The sequence below is a fragment of the Haliaeetus leucocephalus genome, unplaced genomic scaffold (assembly GCF_000737465.1).
Source record: "Haliaeetus leucocephalus isolate CR32 unplaced genomic scaffold, Haliaeetus_leucocephalus-4.0 Scaffold51, whole genome shotgun sequence".
NCBI classification, from domain to species: domain Eukaryota; kingdom Metazoa; phylum Chordata; class Aves; order Accipitriformes; family Accipitridae; genus Haliaeetus; species Haliaeetus leucocephalus.
In genome coordinates this window covers 160,435-177,996 of record NW_010972487.1, presented here as the reverse complement: position 1 = coordinate 177,996, position 17,562 = coordinate 160,435, and the positions used below count along the sequence as shown (strand labels likewise).

The window sequence follows — 17,562 nt, the reverse complement described above, 5'->3', positions numbered from 1 at the left end:
GACTTATCTACCCTTTCGTACATGTCCTTGATAAAATCTATGCTGCTCTTCCAAGCTATTAAATTTAACATGACCTTCCTGAGGTCTTTTGCAAGATTTCTTCAGAGAAAGTAACTTGGCATATTGTTCAGTACCTCTTTAATACCCATTTTTTGAATTATCAGTAACATCTAGCCAAAGTAACAGTCTGTGATAATACCACCATGAGCTTAATAGACATTATTTCAGCCTCTCTGTTTAAATATATCCTTCACATTTTTCATTTCTTTTTCTGGCTTGATGTTAAGTTGCAGACCACCTTCGCATCACATTTATGACAAACAGAAGCAACTGATGAAAACAAATTAAGGCCCAACATAAAGGAAGATTTTGTTGTAATTAAAGCAATTAGCTAGTATTCAGGTTTTTATGGGTTACTTTCATTAACAGAAGAAACGAATAATAAGATGACATAATCTTTGAGGTAACAGGATTTCAAAGGACACCCAAAAGTCCTGGCTTCAGAACCCAGCCAGATCTCTACAGATGGCTGTTTCACCCATCAGAGATCCAAAGTCTCTCCCTAAACAGCAACAAGTTCCACTGCTTTCACTCCAGCCTACCTTGCACAGATCCCAAAGGCTGTGCTTTTTAGTGTCTCTTTTTCACCCGATCAGCTATTTGACTACTTCCCACTGCCGACTCCTAGATGCTCCACTTTCTAAAAGAAACTTAGGATTTTTCTATGTTTGAACTTTGGGCAGTAGCTTCTAGTTTAACCTATCCCACTGTAGAGCAGTACCAAAATTCATCATGAAAGGCAACTTGGATCTCTAGCAATTTAAATGCTCTATCGCCCCAGCCCAGCAACGATTGTTGCAGTTTGTGTTGAACTGCAACGTCAAAGCTTCTCTTCCTGAACTGTCTTGCTAGTGTACCCCCACAAAGACATTAAACATTCCAAACATCACAGGTTTATTAATGGAAATTTTGATCTTACCTCCTGCATGTATTCAAAATTTATTATGCATACACTAAATAACTGCATCTCCCCGAGTGGAGCGATTATTACATATGAAGTGGTGAATACTGGCACACCAATTTTCATACAAAAGAGGTCACAGATACTTGAACACAGCTTCCAATAAAAATGGTTCTTTAACAAAGATGTAGTATTTATTTATTGGCTAAAATGACTTTTTTCACTAAGCCAGTGTGCACTCTTTTGACAAACTAAATTTAAATTTAACTTACATCTGTTCTGAGCATCTCTGTCTCTAACACAAAGACCTAATCAAGGAATTCATTTCCCTCTTACTACCCACCCAAATATAGCTCTCAGTGAATAAAAGAGAATCCCCATTTACAGAAGGGCTGTTTATAACTAAGACCAACTTGAGAGACTACATTAAGTACAGCATCACTACAGGGCATCACCCTCTCCGCAGAAAAGAACATTTTCAGACCTCAAAAATCTAAGTACTCCTGATGCTACCATAAGAAAACAAAACAAAAACATAACATATGTTTTACTCCTCCACACCAAAAAGCCAGTAACTAATACTGGACATGACTGTCTCTACTGAAATGAAGCATACCCAAACTTGTACTGACAGACTGTTCTCAGTACAGAGCTTTTCAGCCAAGCCTCCCTTTATCAGTAAGAGATAACTTAAGAACTTTGACCACAGTGAATCAAAATATACTAGATAAATATCATGGATACAGACATGCTCTTATAGCAGTGTATACATACTTAAGCCTTTTCTATAAAGACTCTAAAAATGTTTGTCTTGTGTTAAAAGACATTTGAAAACAATCCAGTAAGTAACCTGATATACTAATATCCCCTTTTACAGAGTATCATAGCAACAGAAGAATAAGAGACATTCACTTTGAACATGGGTATCTGCTGCAATAAACATAAAATGGGCTTTCTCCTCCACCAGTACCAGGCAACTGCCTTCCTACTATGGTACAATGATCCCAAAACTGCCCTAAAAGGTAATTCAGGATTTCCCAAGCACAAAGAATTTTAGCCTGGCACAGAGCTGGCACCACCTTCTTCGTATCACTCCAAAGCTGCTCCATAGCTGAGGCCATGAGCAGAACGGAGGCAACTGTAACCAAGACTTACTGCCACCTTTGCTTTGCTTTCCCCTACTGCAGAGTGAAAGCATCCTGCATCCCCAACACATTCAGTGCTGAGCTGGCTTGAAGCCAGTTTTCCTCCCAACAGTTCTTCGCTGCAAATTAATTCCCTGACCTGCAGTGCACAGCATTTTCAATCCACTCTGCCCACAGTCTTAGATAACAGGCAGTTTCTCCAAATGACCTATTTGATCCATGTAAGCAAGTGGAAACACAAGAAAAAGCTTGTTAACATGGGAAACTACAATTTAAAACTACAGTAGTATGCACTATTACAATCCTTTTTTCAAAGAAAAAATATCTTACAGTATTAATCACTCCCTACATAAGATCAAATATGAATCCAAAACACAGAAAGGAAATAAAATTCTTGTTAGTTGATAGAGTTGTACTGATGGTCCAACTTACAGTCAAGCATTTTATATTTTCTAGCCATAATTCTATAGTGAAAAATAATACAAGTGACCAAAAGTTTCCCAACAACGATGAACAAAAGCTGTTAAAACAGACAAAATTTTAAAATACACAATTATTTTATTTACTAATTAGAACATTTATTGCTGCACATTTGTTTTCTACCTAGCTATATCATTCCACTGATCACGTAACGTTTCTTTAAAATCTGCATTTGTAGCCTGAGTCCAGCAGAAGAAAAATCAACTCTTCTGATACTTAGAGGCTATTTAGCATATTTAGCACAACTGTACTCAAGTTTATGTTCTACATGCACAGTGCTTTGAAGTACAATAAAAACATATGAAAGGGTTGACAAGCCCACATGCTTTCAAAAGAAATGTTAAAAGCTTTCATTCAGTTGCATACCCAAAGAGCAAACAGGTACCTGACAGTAACTGTTTGAAGTCAGGCAGCACAGAGAAGACGACATCTGTTGGAGCAACGCAACTCACACAAGTAATCACTGCTAGGAGTAACGAAATTACAAGTGTTGTAATCAATTATAAAACAACTGAACTGGAGATGAAACTGTATAGGAAAAAAATTACAAGCTCTATCACAGATAAATAATACTGCAGAAATGTGCATTGTCTGGAATTTAATCTTGACATCATCACTTAAAAAATGCTTTTCAGTTTCGCTTTCTTTTCTAAATTGGCACTGTCCCCACTTAAATTAAATTGGAAAAGATAGTATAAAAGAGACAATTTTCTTTGAAAAAGGCTTGGCTCGCTCTCCCATCAGCCAACTCCTCAGTCCTTCTGGCACAAATTTCTGGCTTTCCTACATCTGCATCCAGACTCTTAAATATAAACCTTATGAGAATTTCTCTAGAGCCCACCAGCTCCGATATATTTTAGAAAAAGCCTCGCAAACAGGTATAATTCAGAAAACTAGCATGATTCGCTCCTCCCTACAGATCAATGAGTAATGCCCAAGCGTTCCGATATAACTGAATGGGCTGGAGAGGATCTGCTTTTAGTTCCTACTTCTTTCCTCCACTGTTAAAAAATATTTTTGTCTACTACAGTATCTAAACTTCAGGAACATGAAAGCTTCTTTCAGTCAACTTCTTCCCTCAACCTCAGTAATTAGCCTGCTGTCTCCTTCATTGACCATCACTAACATAACTAATATAATTTCTCAAGGGCTGCAAATTAAGCGGGCTAGAGAGACTTGGCCATTACTTCAGCTAAAAGTACTCCTGGCTCAATCCCCACTGTTTAACCTTTATATCAATTAACAAAATAACATCAGGAATAGATTCTTGCAAACTTCTAACCTATCATTAGGTTTCAGAATCCAGACGGGAGTTTCTTACAGCTCTAGCCTAACTTATCTCCTTTAATGAGATCTATTTCTGCCTAATTCTACATGAAAATGTTCTTCGATGGACAGATGCAATCAAACATGAAAACACCCCACCTCTGAACTGCCTCATTGTTCACAGTGATTATGGTACATACTCCCAGTTTGCTCTTGTCAAGAATGTTAATGAATACAATTAGTATTTCTTAGATAACTCACTGCCAATCCACTATGACACCAGCATTGTCCTATGAGTTATTTAACAGCTCTTTATAGATACCTTCTTCGTCAAGGGATGCTCATTAATGCTGACTTTCTTTTTAAAAATTGCTTTCACATCAGCATGGATACAATTCAGATAAAGCACAGAACAAAAGGGTGCATTTTTTTTTCCTAGAGATTCCTTATTCTCATACCACTTAAACTTCTCAGGTAATAGGAGACACCTTCAAGATAAGTTTCTTTTCCACCTGAAATAGAAAGCCACTTTTCCTCAAAGACAGGCAAACATTGTAAGGCCATTTTGCAGTGTAAGTGTTAGGCAGCTTGAGAAGTCAGCCCCTTATCTCACCTACTTTGCAGCTTTTGTTCCCATCTCCAGGCTGTCTCACCAGCACTCTCTGCTTACTTTTACAGAGGGCATATGTGGATAGTTTCAGTGCACTGATCCACAGTAAGCCAGGTCATTTCGCTGTTAAAAGTTCACAGAATGACTCTGCAAATATGTGCATTGGTACAGCTGAAGATGCGGTTTCCTAGAGGTCTAAAGCTGACCACAGCTTATTTAAACTGGCTATGGATAAGCACCTACACACCCACCGTTCTTTCTCTACTTCTGTCTGCAGACACTCCTCCAGTTGCATGTCAACACTTTCGTGCCATTGTGCATCCACACACACAGTGGATCAACATGACTATTTGGCTGAGAGCGTGACCCCACCAAAGCCTCCTCTAGAACCAGGGTTCCAGGTGATCCCACCCACTCCGTGGCTGTTCACTCACTGCTGGAACATGAGACAGGTTCCTGGAGCACACTGACTGGTGCGGGAAGGAAGGAAGGACAGACAAGGCTACCTCTTCTGATGGCAGCACAGTCTCTAATCAGTTTAAGCTAATGGGAGGATGTGCTTTGAGGTGGTGCCATGCTGAAGTGCAGGCATAGGAACAAAAAAAGTGTAAATTTGAAATAGAAAACCTTTAAATTGGCACTGCCAATGAACCATGGAATTATGCCTAAGGAAATGTCTGATAACACAGAAATACATGTTTGTGCAGATTTTTTTATAAAATCAAAGTTTATTTATCCTGTTTGCCCATACTCAACCACATATCCAAGCAATAAAGCTAAGAGATTTACTGAAACTAAAATGTTTATAACATTTCTACCAAGTGCCCAAGGGCTTGCTTGAATCAAAGACTGGACATACCACATGCACAGCTGCTAAAGTTATCATAGGACTCTGACCAAAACCACTCAAATTTACATTAATATTTTTTTCTGAAATCACTCTATGCATTTCTGTTAATACAGTTATAAAACGTAGCAGTGTTAAGCCATGGCACCGGTAGATTTAAAAGCCTTTACCTGCTAGGAGAGAAAGAACACACTTTGCATTAAAAAACAATGGAAAATCTGATTTCACAGAATACACAGTTATCAAGAGAGTTACATTAAAGTTCTGCAGTTGTAGACAAAAGACAAAGAAAGGCCAATGTGGTAGTATACCACCAATAAAAAGTTATATCCAACAGTAGTTCAACTCAAAACTGCAGAGCCCAAATCTCTGGAGACCTCTATTCTAACACAGAGAGTTCAGGCCTAGGATCCTTTCTACTACCTGTATATTTTAAGTGAGTGATTTAAGGATGTCCTAAAAATTTACATAAAGATAACACTGCTTACCTTGTTGAGGAATGCCCTCAAAATTTTCTTTTCTCAATTATAAAATGAAGTACTTTTAGACTGTTATTTGCATTGCAGAATAAGCCAGACAACCACAAATATGTTAATTAGACATACAGAGAGAACTTTTCACATTCCAGCCACAGGGTTAAATTATTTTCCAGTCAAATTTGCAAAATCCCTATGGAGGACAATAGTACAAACAATAAATAGGGCTGACACTAAGGCCAGAGGTTTGTAGGAATGTGTGAAAATGGAAAATATTTTTTAATCCCAGTTATCACACAAGTCAAAAGTAGACATGACTCTGCAAGTCTGCTAGAATTCACCCTTGTTTGAGACTACATTAGACCTAAAAAAAGGGCAAAAAAAGAAAATGTGAAAAAATGAAAAAAACCCACCCCTTCTTACAGTTTCAGAACAATTCTAAAGCAAAAATTACAAGAGCTTACGTCAATAAGACGCTTTATCTCAGTGCCTCAGTTGCTCAGATCAATTCAACAAGCTTTGCAGCCTAAAGATGATCACTTTTGCTTCTACATGAACTACTACGCTGTTTTATTATGAGTAGTATAAGTAGAACAACAACAAATTTAGCACTAGTTGCAGCTACCCTGGGGCAACTGAGAAAGCAAAGAATACAAATATCTGTTGCTTGGTATGTGCTTAAGTAATCTTCATGCACAGAAACCTTGAGAACTGAAAATGTATTTTCAGGGCAAAACCAAGAATTTATATTGTGTACATCATATGGTAGTATAAAGAGGACTACATTTTTTAAATTAAATTCTGGGCTTTTTTCTGAACTATGGAACAAGGAGCAGTATCAGTATATAAAAGAAGTTAGCTTTATTTGCTCTGCACTGGGAAGAACCACGTACTTGCGGTAATACTGCTGTTGTTCATCTCAACGCTACTTTTAAGAGTGTTGAAAAAATAGCACTACTCTGTAAAAACTGGAAATCCAGCAGGAAAGAGCAGATGGTATCAGCAAAAAGGTAAGCAATCTTAAACAACACAGCATACTTTTTGCATAATTCATTTCACACCAGTATTTATTTCCCAAAGCTTTTAAAATGGAAAGTTTTTGTGTGTGCAAGTAGTGCAAAGGCATGTAGTAGCAAAGCCTACCATATGATGCCTGCTCTCCGACATCAAACTTTTCCTTATCACAAGGTGGTTTCCTATCAACCATATCAAACTTCTTTGAAGCAATACTAACTTGCTAATACACGTAACTCTTTCAAAAATTAGTAACTTTTTAAATTTCTGTCTAAAAGTCTGTATTTTTTAATAAGTTGGAGTTATGAGTGAACTATATAAGCTGCTCCTTCTCTCTGCCTAATTATAAAGTTACAATGACTGAACAAGCTACCCTAATGGGTAACAGTTTATTTTCTTCCCATCACCTTGGACTCCAGCCATTCAATTAGTAGTTTATTGTTAAATTATACACTAACAGTAACAAGAGGGCAGTCTGAAATTCATCTATTCTCCCAAACTCCAAAATATTTTGTAATCCCTCCTCTGAATCTGTAGAAGTCCTTGTTGCACCCAATTCATAATATACATAGATGTAGATATATATGTAGATAAACATCTAAAGGCTTCCTTTTGTTTAACGAAAACTTACTTATGACAACCTCACATATGAAAAAACAACGTTGCACAATATTCCACAAAATATTCTTCATAATAATCCATTATTCCTATTTGAAATATATATACACACAGTGTTACAGTATTGGTGTTATATATCTTGAAAATAGATGAAATAGTTAACAATTTATGAATTATTTCATATAGAAAAAGCCAGCCTTTATTTTAACTTTTAAGTACGTTAAGGTCACAATGGAAATTAAATTCCACTGCTAAGAACTGTCTTTAAAGAAACAATGTGCCTTCTTGTCTGTGTTATCATACTTCCCCAGCATTAAAGGAAAACTAAATGAAAGAAAAGGGTTTTTTTCTTATATGATTAAGCAAAAAAGCTTCTAACAGAGGAAACCAGACTTAATCCCCAAGTACGGAAATATCACCAAATAAATAATTTGCACGTATTGTTCATCTTGCTAACATGGTGCTACCACATGCATATGGAGGAAAGAAGGCAAATTGCAGCATATTTAAGTCATGAGACTACATAAACAATTGAGTGGCTGATACTAGAATTTATTCTTCTTTGCAACAGTAAAAAAAAAACTAAAAAGGAGAAATATAGCAGAGCTGACAGCAATCCTCTGATGGCACTGATGAAGAATGTGGAAGAACTATAAAGCCCCTGATAGTCAGACATGTCACATTACATTAATTCCTACAGAACTGGATCTGGTATAGTCTCATACCTCGCAAATGCTGAGAAAAGTCAGTTTTAAAATGACCTGGCTCCACTGTCCTCATTTAGCCTTCAAATGCTCTGGGAATTACACCAGCATGTCTCAGGTCCACTATGTCAATATTCAATCAAGATGCCAACTTGTCAATTTTTCTTAATATAAAAAGTATGATCTAGGGCAGATAATTACGGACTAAGAAATGAAACATCATCTTATCTTTTTAAACAGAATGTTAGAAAACTTCATAAGCTCAGAAATTAAGAGCCTTCTATTCTATAGGCAGGTTCTCTTTCATAAAGAAGGAAATACCACATTTTTTTAATTTGAACAAAACTTGTGACATCTGGACCAAAAAAACCCTATTCTAATTGAAATACAGATAAAATATTAATATTCCTCTCCTGTTATCGCCTCATGTTTTAAACGGATGACTACCTCATCTTCCACCAAAGAGTGTTTTTCCATAGGAGTTTGCATGCAATGAATGTGGTCATTGTGAGCAGATGGTGCAGTATAACCTCACATCACAGTCCATTCAATAACAACCTATGGCTTCCCCAGCACGCACTATTTAATATAATATAATCACATCCCTTTTTTCACTGATAAAAAATTAATTTTATTTTGTATACAAAGATAAGTTCGCTTTTCATTATTTAGCAACTTGTCAATCTAGCTTCAATTTCACTCTTGTGCATTACTGATTGCCACCTGTGTTGTCATTCCATGCTACTCCAACTTTTATTTATTTTTTTATATATATATATATACACACATATATATATTTTTAAAAATTCAAAAGTCACACTTTGAAGATCCTTTCCATTTCCCACTACAGAGAAATCCATGCATGCTCTATGACAGAGTTCACTGCAGCTCAGTCATGATTCTCCACTTGGGAAATTTTACTAGGCATTTTGCAAACCCTGCAACAACTTCAGCATTGTGTGTAGTGGTGGTGTTGGTGTGGTTTTGGGGTTTTGTTTGTTTTTTAATTAAAGAAAAAAGCAAGGTAGAAATTTGCCCATGCATATGGTGCAAGCTGAGATAAAAGGCAACTGGACTGGTTTCCCTGTATCAGGCTGAAATTGGTAACCACCTCCTAAAGTGACCCATTATCAAATATCATTACTTCTTCAGCAAGACACTGAAGAGTATCAGATGAAGAGCTTCCACCACTTTTAGACTTGTCTTATCCATTCATCTCCAGCTTCAGGAAGCAAATAATGTTTTCACGCTTTGAAAATATGCAAAAAGCATATTTCAAAGATGAAGATTATTTTTTTCTTTTTTAATTAAAATTTTGATTTTGATTCAAGAAGGGCGTGCAAGGTCCTGCGCATGGGTCAGGGAAATCCCCAGTATCAGTACAGGCTGGGTGATGAACAGATTGAGAGCAGCCCTGAGGAGGACTTGGGGGTATTGGTGGATGAAAAACTGAATACGAGTTGGCAATGTGCACTCACAGCCCAGAAAGCCAATTGCATCCTGGGCTGCATCAAAAGAAGCATGGCCAGCAGGTCGAGGGAGGTAATTCTTCCATTCTACTCCATTCTCATGAGACCCCACCTGGAGTACTGCGTTCAGCTCTGGAGCCCCCAAAATAAGAAAGACCTGGAGCTGCTCGAGTGGATCCAGGAGGGCCATGAAGATGATCAGGGGGCTGGAGCACCTCTCCTATGAGCAAAGGCTGAGAGAGTTGGGGTTGTTCAGCCTGGAGAAGAGAAGGCTCCAGGGAGACCTTCCAGTACCTAAAAGGGGTCTACAGGAAAGATGGGGAAGGACTCTTTAACAGGGAGTGTAGTGGTAAGACGAGGGGTAATGACTTTAAACTGAAAGAGGGTAGATTTAGATTATATATTAGGAAGAAATTATTTACTGGGAAGGTGGTGAGACACTGGCACAGGTTGCCCAGAGAAGTTGTGGATGCCGCCTCCCTGGCAGTGTTCAAGGCCAGGTTGGATGGGGCTTTGAGCAACCTGGTGTAGTGGAAGGTGTCCCTGCCCATGGCAGGGGGTTGGAACTACATGATCTTTAAGGTCCCTTCCAACCCAAACCATTCTAGGATTCTATGATTTTAGCATGCCACTCTGTGACAAATGAGATTCCCCAGATGGGCTCCCAGCAGCATTTTACCCTTTACTCGTCGTTTCCCACAGCCCATTTTTACCCTCTTTCCACACTCTACAGTAAGCTCTTTCAGCCTGTAGGTTCAAACCACTCTAACACGTATGCCTTTACAATAAGGGCAAAGCTTTGTTTTCATTGACACTTGAATCTCAGTGCATTTCATAGGGATGCTTTCAGCTGTTAAATTGAGCTAGAAGAAATATGGAGATAAATCTGGTTGAAACACAGCATTTTTTATAACATTCAGTACGTATTTTATATTGCTAGCGAAACTGAGACAGACAAGTGATAACACCACAACACTGAAATATACTTCAGCTTTGTCTAAGGGCTCTGATTCCTCAGCAACATTAACTTATACTGTCATAGATAATGAGGTTCAGATTCTCACCCACTATACAGAGGAGTGACCTATGCATGAAGGAGCCCACTAAAGGCTACATTTTAAAGCCTAACGTTACAGCAAACTGAAACTGCTGATAGCTGCCTTGAAAAAGCTCGACTGCCAATTGCAGTAATTTAAGTGGTGCTTCCCAAGCAGGCAAGTAGCAGGAAAAGAGTGAAGAGTCAGTATAACATGCTACCAGTCAACACAGCATCAATCACTCCTACCAGCGAGCCAGAAATAGTCGTGTTTCACAAATATTATAAATTAGCCATTTTACTATTCTGTAGTACAGTGCAAGGGGTAACACAGCTGGGCAAGTCTACGGTTTGCTTCAGGTCAGTGCCCTGACGGGGCGAATTCTTCCTGGTGTACTTTAGCAGATCAAATTACACATTGCTGAGACACAATCTGCAGTTCAAGGAATAATTCTGATAAACCATGCTGAGGAACTGACTCATACACTATTCTGAGACCTTGCTACTGTACACAGAGAAATAATTCTCAGCATACTGAAACAGCAAGCAAGTACTATGATCCTGAAAACATTTTCACCATGTAAAGTAATTATACATAGGCTCAGCGTTTAGCTATCAAGTACTAACAAAATCTCTGGGTTAGAAACAAAGGTTTGTTTTTTTTTTTTACCTTCTACTCTTAAACAAAACTAGTGAAGTTCTGTAATAGGTAACAATAAACCTTATTCCATTTAAATAGGTGAGAAATTGTTTTAAACCAGTTTATCAGCTCAAGTAACAACATACTAATCAATGTGAAAATGGCAAATATCAAGGCAAATTAATTAAAGAATGATTGCAAATGCACAAGTGATTCACTGAGAAATGTACACAAAGTACCATTACTTCTTATGAAATTCAATACCATGTGATGTTGGGAGCAGCATAGAAAAGGACACCTTACTATATACCACTAATATAAAAATACTTCAATGAATTATTTGTGTTGCAGGGGAAAAAAAATACCTCAGATGAACCAGCTCTGCATATTACTCAAGATTCACTGATGCAAACATGTTTTTCTTAAGGAAAAAAAAAAAGTACTTTCCTTCTATTACTGCCAATCAATTTCAACAAACCAAAGAATGACATCCTACCTACCCCATTTAAGAAAAACCTACATAGCATTTCATCATGCATCTCTGCATGCTTACCTTATTGTTAATTTTAACAGAAACCAGTAGTGAAGTGTTTTATTCTGTTGGATAGGTATTACCCACACAATAAATGTAATGTACTGTATGAATAGATATGTTATGTTCTCATAATATTCTACCACTGACATGGAAACACCAAGCAAAATGAGGGATGTCATTTTTATAATAGGCTACCATAACTGGAAAAAACTGTTATATCACATTAATGTGAAAATGAAAAGTGAAGCTTTGAAAACCATTACCTTGATTTTTACTCATAGATATATGCTACTCAGCATTATGCTATACAGTTAACTCACAGCATTTGAAATTCAAGTTGCAAGATCTTCAGAAGTTTTGAAAAGTTAATTTATTGTAAAAAGTGTGATTTTTATCATCAAATACTACTGAGGCAAAACAGTGTAAGACAACATTCAGAGTTGCAGTTCTTTACTAAGGAAGCGTCAACAGTCTTGAAGACTGAAGTTCTCTGCACATCCATGGGAACACCAAAATGCACCATACCCTCAACCTGCCTTGACTAATACTGCCAGTGTTGTTAAGATAGAAAAATTTAAGTATGTCCACTATAAAGCATTACATCCTTTAGTTAGAGTCCTTACGTTTTGTCTGAATCTGTTCACACACTATAGTAAACTTGGAGCTCTTTAACAATAGTACCAAAAGTTGAAAACATAGACAAAAACATAAAACTTAACTCTTCAGATATGGTTAAGATCCAACAGAATATAACCTCTCTCTAAAAAGAATCACAGTTTGTAAGACTTTTTGGTCTTTCAGAAGAATCACACTAATTTAAAGACATTTCTCTAGTCAATAAAACAAAATAAAATTTCAAAACTTCATCTGTTAATCAAGCGGACACTAACAGTAAATCATCTGAAAATAAACAGCCTAGGAACAATGAATTAATTTCAAAACCAGATAAAAAAGCAGAAGGACAAGGGATTTTAGAAATCTTTGTCCCTACAAAACACTAAAACCCAATAGAAAGACTATGCCTCTGTAAACTTCATGGAGGTAAAAAATGGGAATAATCTGGAAAAAGTAATACATGGAAAAACAAGGACAAAAAAAGGGAAAAAAACATGCAAAGACTGTGAGTCTGGTTAACTATGTTCTGTGGTCACAAGTCCCTTTTCAAAAGCACTGCTTGAAGAGTCAGAATGAGCACATATCTGAAAGAAAGGTCTCAGAATTGTGTGATTGTTGTTGCAGATATCACAGAGATATTGCACAATGTAGCTGCTATCCTACTTTCACATGCACAACCTTCCATTACAACCATTTTGACTCCAGGGCTGGCTGTTGGATCTTCACCTTCTTCAAACTCCACCATACCTTAGGCTAAAACCTATTTTTCCGCTTACCATACAATATTTGATTAGCAAATACCTACATTCTGAATCCCTACTAAAACACTGCTCCTTCTCTTGTTTGGCATTTACACAACAAATTCTTAGAAGGAAAAAACAAAACCATTGCTTTTACACAAAGTACTACAAAATAATATAAGTCCTAATTAGCAAAGCCATTTTTGACATGACATTTGATGATTATCTGACCTATTCTGCAGAACTTTGAAAATTAGAAATTACAAAAATAGCTACATGAAAAAATAAAACCATCTCCATCTTTTCTTTCAGCTCTAGCAACAGATTGTTTCACTAACAGCAATCTGTTTGACAAATGAAAAGAAGAAATTACCAGGCATCAGAAGGTGTTAAGAGTCACAAGGTGGTGAGTCACTATATAACAAGCCAAGCTAACTGACCAAGGAGCTATCGGAGTCTGCATTTCTTGCACTCCTACAGGTGAAACATTCAGCGAAGCTACTTTTTTTAACAGAACAGCTCCTTGGGTCCACCTATACTACAAGAAACAGATTGGAAAGCCTGTGCACCTGCAGAGAAACAGGGAATAAACTGTCATCTCCAGGGATAAAACAACAAACAAGGAGATTATCTTGCACCATGATATAGTTCATCCACTCTTATTATCAGAAAACCTTGCCTAAAACAAAAAGTCTGGAATGAATTGCCTAGAAAAGTTTGTGGAATGTCCATTACGGGAGGTTTATAAGAACAATTCATACAAATATTTGTGAAGAGTGATTTAGGTACACCTAGGATCCATCACACAGAAGACTAAAGTCAGTGACCTTTCAAGATAACTCTCACCCCTATTTTTTTGCCCCCTCCAAGTGACTGAATTTTGACTGTTACTAAACTTAGTTTCAGTTTCCAGTTCGGTAAACCCTTAAACTCCACATTTTTCTTTAGGGACAGTACAGTACGAAACTGAAGATACTCAAAGTAGACAGAAGTATTAACATTGTTTCTGACATAACAATACATTTACTCTTTCTCTGTAAGCACTCTTCAAAAAAACTGCACTGTTAAAATTTCATTTTCTTGCAAGCAAGCACATAGTACCTGACTTCTTTTCAACAGACTCAGTGAACTTACTGTGAACATTTGCTACAATGATCAGGGCACTGCTCTTCAAACTCATCTTAACTTGATTAGTGATGAAATCTTTCCACATAATGAAGTTCAGTAGATTTTTTTAGTAGTAACAGTAAGAAATTCTAGCAAGGGATGAATCAAAACACATCCTTTCCACTTAACTGCCATTTTTTACTTGGTGGAGATGTAAATGAATCTTTATTACTATGGTCTTTCCACTTACAATTCTCCTGAGTTGACAGCAAGAGCTTACTTTTCATACAGAAATCCTCCTACCACCTCTGGCATGGTGTATTCTGGACTTGAACCTACTTTTCTTGGGTGTGACTGGGAGAAGAAAGATCAAATCATTCATGCAAGTACGAAGTGCACCACAGAAGTAGTTTCTACTTCTAAAAATTTGAATTTTCTTACTGAAAAACTTGGTGTAGAATGGCATACAGCATGGCAGGGAAAGTTTTATTTTCTCAATTGTTTTTCAATATCTGAACTGTTTTTCTTCATAAATCAAATCACAAAACCATCTAAGTTAGAGACCTAAACTTAGCTGAATTGGTCTTTGCAGTCTCTGGTTCTTTTCCCTTCAAGTCTCACTCTAAGTACAGCCACAGTTTCAGCAAATACTCTCAGGAATCTTTTTTTAGGTGAACTATATTATACAACAGGAACTTTAGGACAGATACATACTTTTGAAATAATTTACAGATAAAAACCCTCTTCTGCTTGGTTCCTCAGTAGTTCCTCTCATCTTCAAGATGAAGCAGATAATATTCTTTCCAAAAAATCAGCACAGCTACCAGCTGTCTTCACACAGTTCATTTGCTAATGAAAAGCTATCAGACAGGGCTACTCTATACTGCCTGAAATTTTGAAATATTTCTCATGTTCTAGTAAGCTCTGTATGCTTATTTTATACAAAGGAAAAAGTTTTTAATGTATGTTCTTATTTACGGAAAAGCATCAACACTCTTAAATGAGATGTAGTAGATTTAATTTTCGGATAGTGTTTTCAAAAATATACCCTTTAAACTAAGGAAAGGCATATACCTACCAAGGATTCATTATAAAGGGATTTGACAATAAAAACTAATACAATAAATAATAATGTAATACATTTAATGTACACAAAAATGTCAATGAAATCAGGAAGGTGACACTTTGATTACCTGACAAGAGCGAAACTGGTTGACTAGCAGCGTACATCTCTGTGGGTCTTTTCTTCCATCCAAACTGTCCAATTCAGCCGCTACTTGATTTAGTTCCTCATCAGCATAGTAGAACTGAGCAAGGAGCTGTGGGTCTGTTCTCTGTATTGAAGACAGAGACATACACAACATTACATTATTTTTGCAAATAAAAACGCACTTCAGCTAATTATATTTAATGTGATTTTTTTTACATATAAGCCAGATAAGTAGCATGGCAGCATGGAAAAGAATGATCTTGAGATATTTAAGCACACTTACAAATTTTTTTCTACCCGGAAGAAAAAAATCTCTCACTTAACAAACTTGGGGCATTACTCAACTACTGTCATCTCCAAAACCATCCTGGCATTCTCACTACTTGTGGCATAATTAACTAGTGAAGCAAACAACTGAATCACAAGTTTTGTTTATTAAACAAAAGTACACTTCGGTTCTAGTCAAAACAAGACAAAGTTGCTTTCCAAGTTAAAACAACACCCCCCCCCGCAATTTATCAAGCAATGTGATAATACACCAAGTACCATGGTAACCCCTGCAACATGATGCACAGTGCTATCTGGTCAGAATCCTCACTTTGAGGATCACAAGAATCAAGTCACTTAAAGGAAAGGTACTGCATCTACCAGGTACACTACCAGGGCCAAATGGATGTAAAGACTTCAAAAGCAAATAATATGACTAAACGAGGCATTACAGGGAGAAAACTACGCCGCAAGTCTTCCAAGTGGCAAAGAACACAATTATCACAATGGATTTTTGGCCACATTAAAACAAAACATCAATTATAATGGAAAGAATATAAGAATAAAGGAATGCATCATCAAAAATATTGAAAAATATTAATAATAAAAGTTTACCCCATAAAAGGGATTTTTTTTAAATATTAACAACTGAAAATTCTGATTCCTATGAAAGGTTTCATCAAAATATTGGAAAAATAACAGAGATCAGTGTGTGTGGAGGGAGGAGATAAGAATTTTGACTCTTAAAGACAGTGGAGATACAAGTGGGAGGAGGGAGGGAATAGCTTTTTGTAGGTGCCAGCAACTTGGTGAAAGATGCATAGGCTCAGATAAGCACAACCTCATATTATTCTAAAGTAGTCATCAGTAAAATATACACAAGATTTGCGGGAGATGTATAGAAAACCTAAAATAGCTCTTAATCACAGTGTAAGAAACATTAAAACTATACTAACTGTAGACTGGGAATTAGAATTAGTTGTCACTAGATGAAAGAAAAAACGCCTGATACTACAGAAAACAAAAAGCTGCAAAGTATCTGAAATTGATTCTTAATGCACTGAAGAATGAAACACCACAAAAATACTTTCAGAAGGACCAGGTTATGTATAGAACCAGTAAAAATAAAGACCAAGTTGCATGGAAGCAATTCACAGACTCAAACATCGAAAAAAAAATTAACATAGGGAAGAACTTCCAGGTAAAGAAAACCATTGGCTAAAAAAAAAAAAAACCCATTGCTTTTTATAAACTAAAAAAATAGCAAAAGCATAGAAATTATCAAGAAGCAACAGATTTTAAATGACAACTAATGAAGATGTACAAGTACGTCAGAGCAAAACATGTACCAACAGAAAAAAAGTGTAATACAGTGAAGAAATTAGTCAACAGCAAAACAGAAGATAACATCACTTTAAAAGACAGTATCACCAAATGCAACAAATAGCAAAGGACAAAACCACTGATGGTATAATGAGGAAGTATATGTTGTGAACCATAACATTTTCTATCTGAAACACAAAACATTTCCACTATTGTAAACAAATAAAATACCAAAGTTCTTAAGGGATGGGCATATGGATGCAGTAAAATCAGAAATGCTGCCATTAGCAAACCACAGGTTTAAAGCACTAATCGAGGTGATAAAGGTGTATTGAAGAGCTCAGGCTCGTGCTTCACATACACCCAGTCCTGCAGCACCAGTCCAGAAGACACTAACTGTCTGCAATCACAGAGAAAGATTAGTAGCAAACCTCGGCCAACAACAACACAGGTTCAGAAGTGGTAAGAGCACAATAAATGCTGTCAGGAATACTTGGGG

The 17,562-nt window shown here is 36.8% G+C and overlaps 1 protein-coding gene across 2 annotated transcripts in view; it reads right to left on the bottom strand.

Annotated features, from left to right (window-relative positions):
* The window catches only part of ZFYVE28 (zinc finger, FYVE domain containing 28), a 161,954-nt gene that overhangs the window by 64,068 nt on the left and 80,324 nt on the right, over positions 1–17,562 (bottom strand). For both annotated transcript variants that reach the window (XM_010577248.1, XM_010577257.1), the window contains exon 2: positions 15,457–15,597. In XM_010577248.1, the coding sequence (XP_010575550.1) occupies positions 15,457–15,597 (141 nt within the window). The remainder of the gene's footprint in view (positions 1–15,456; positions 15,598–17,562) is intronic.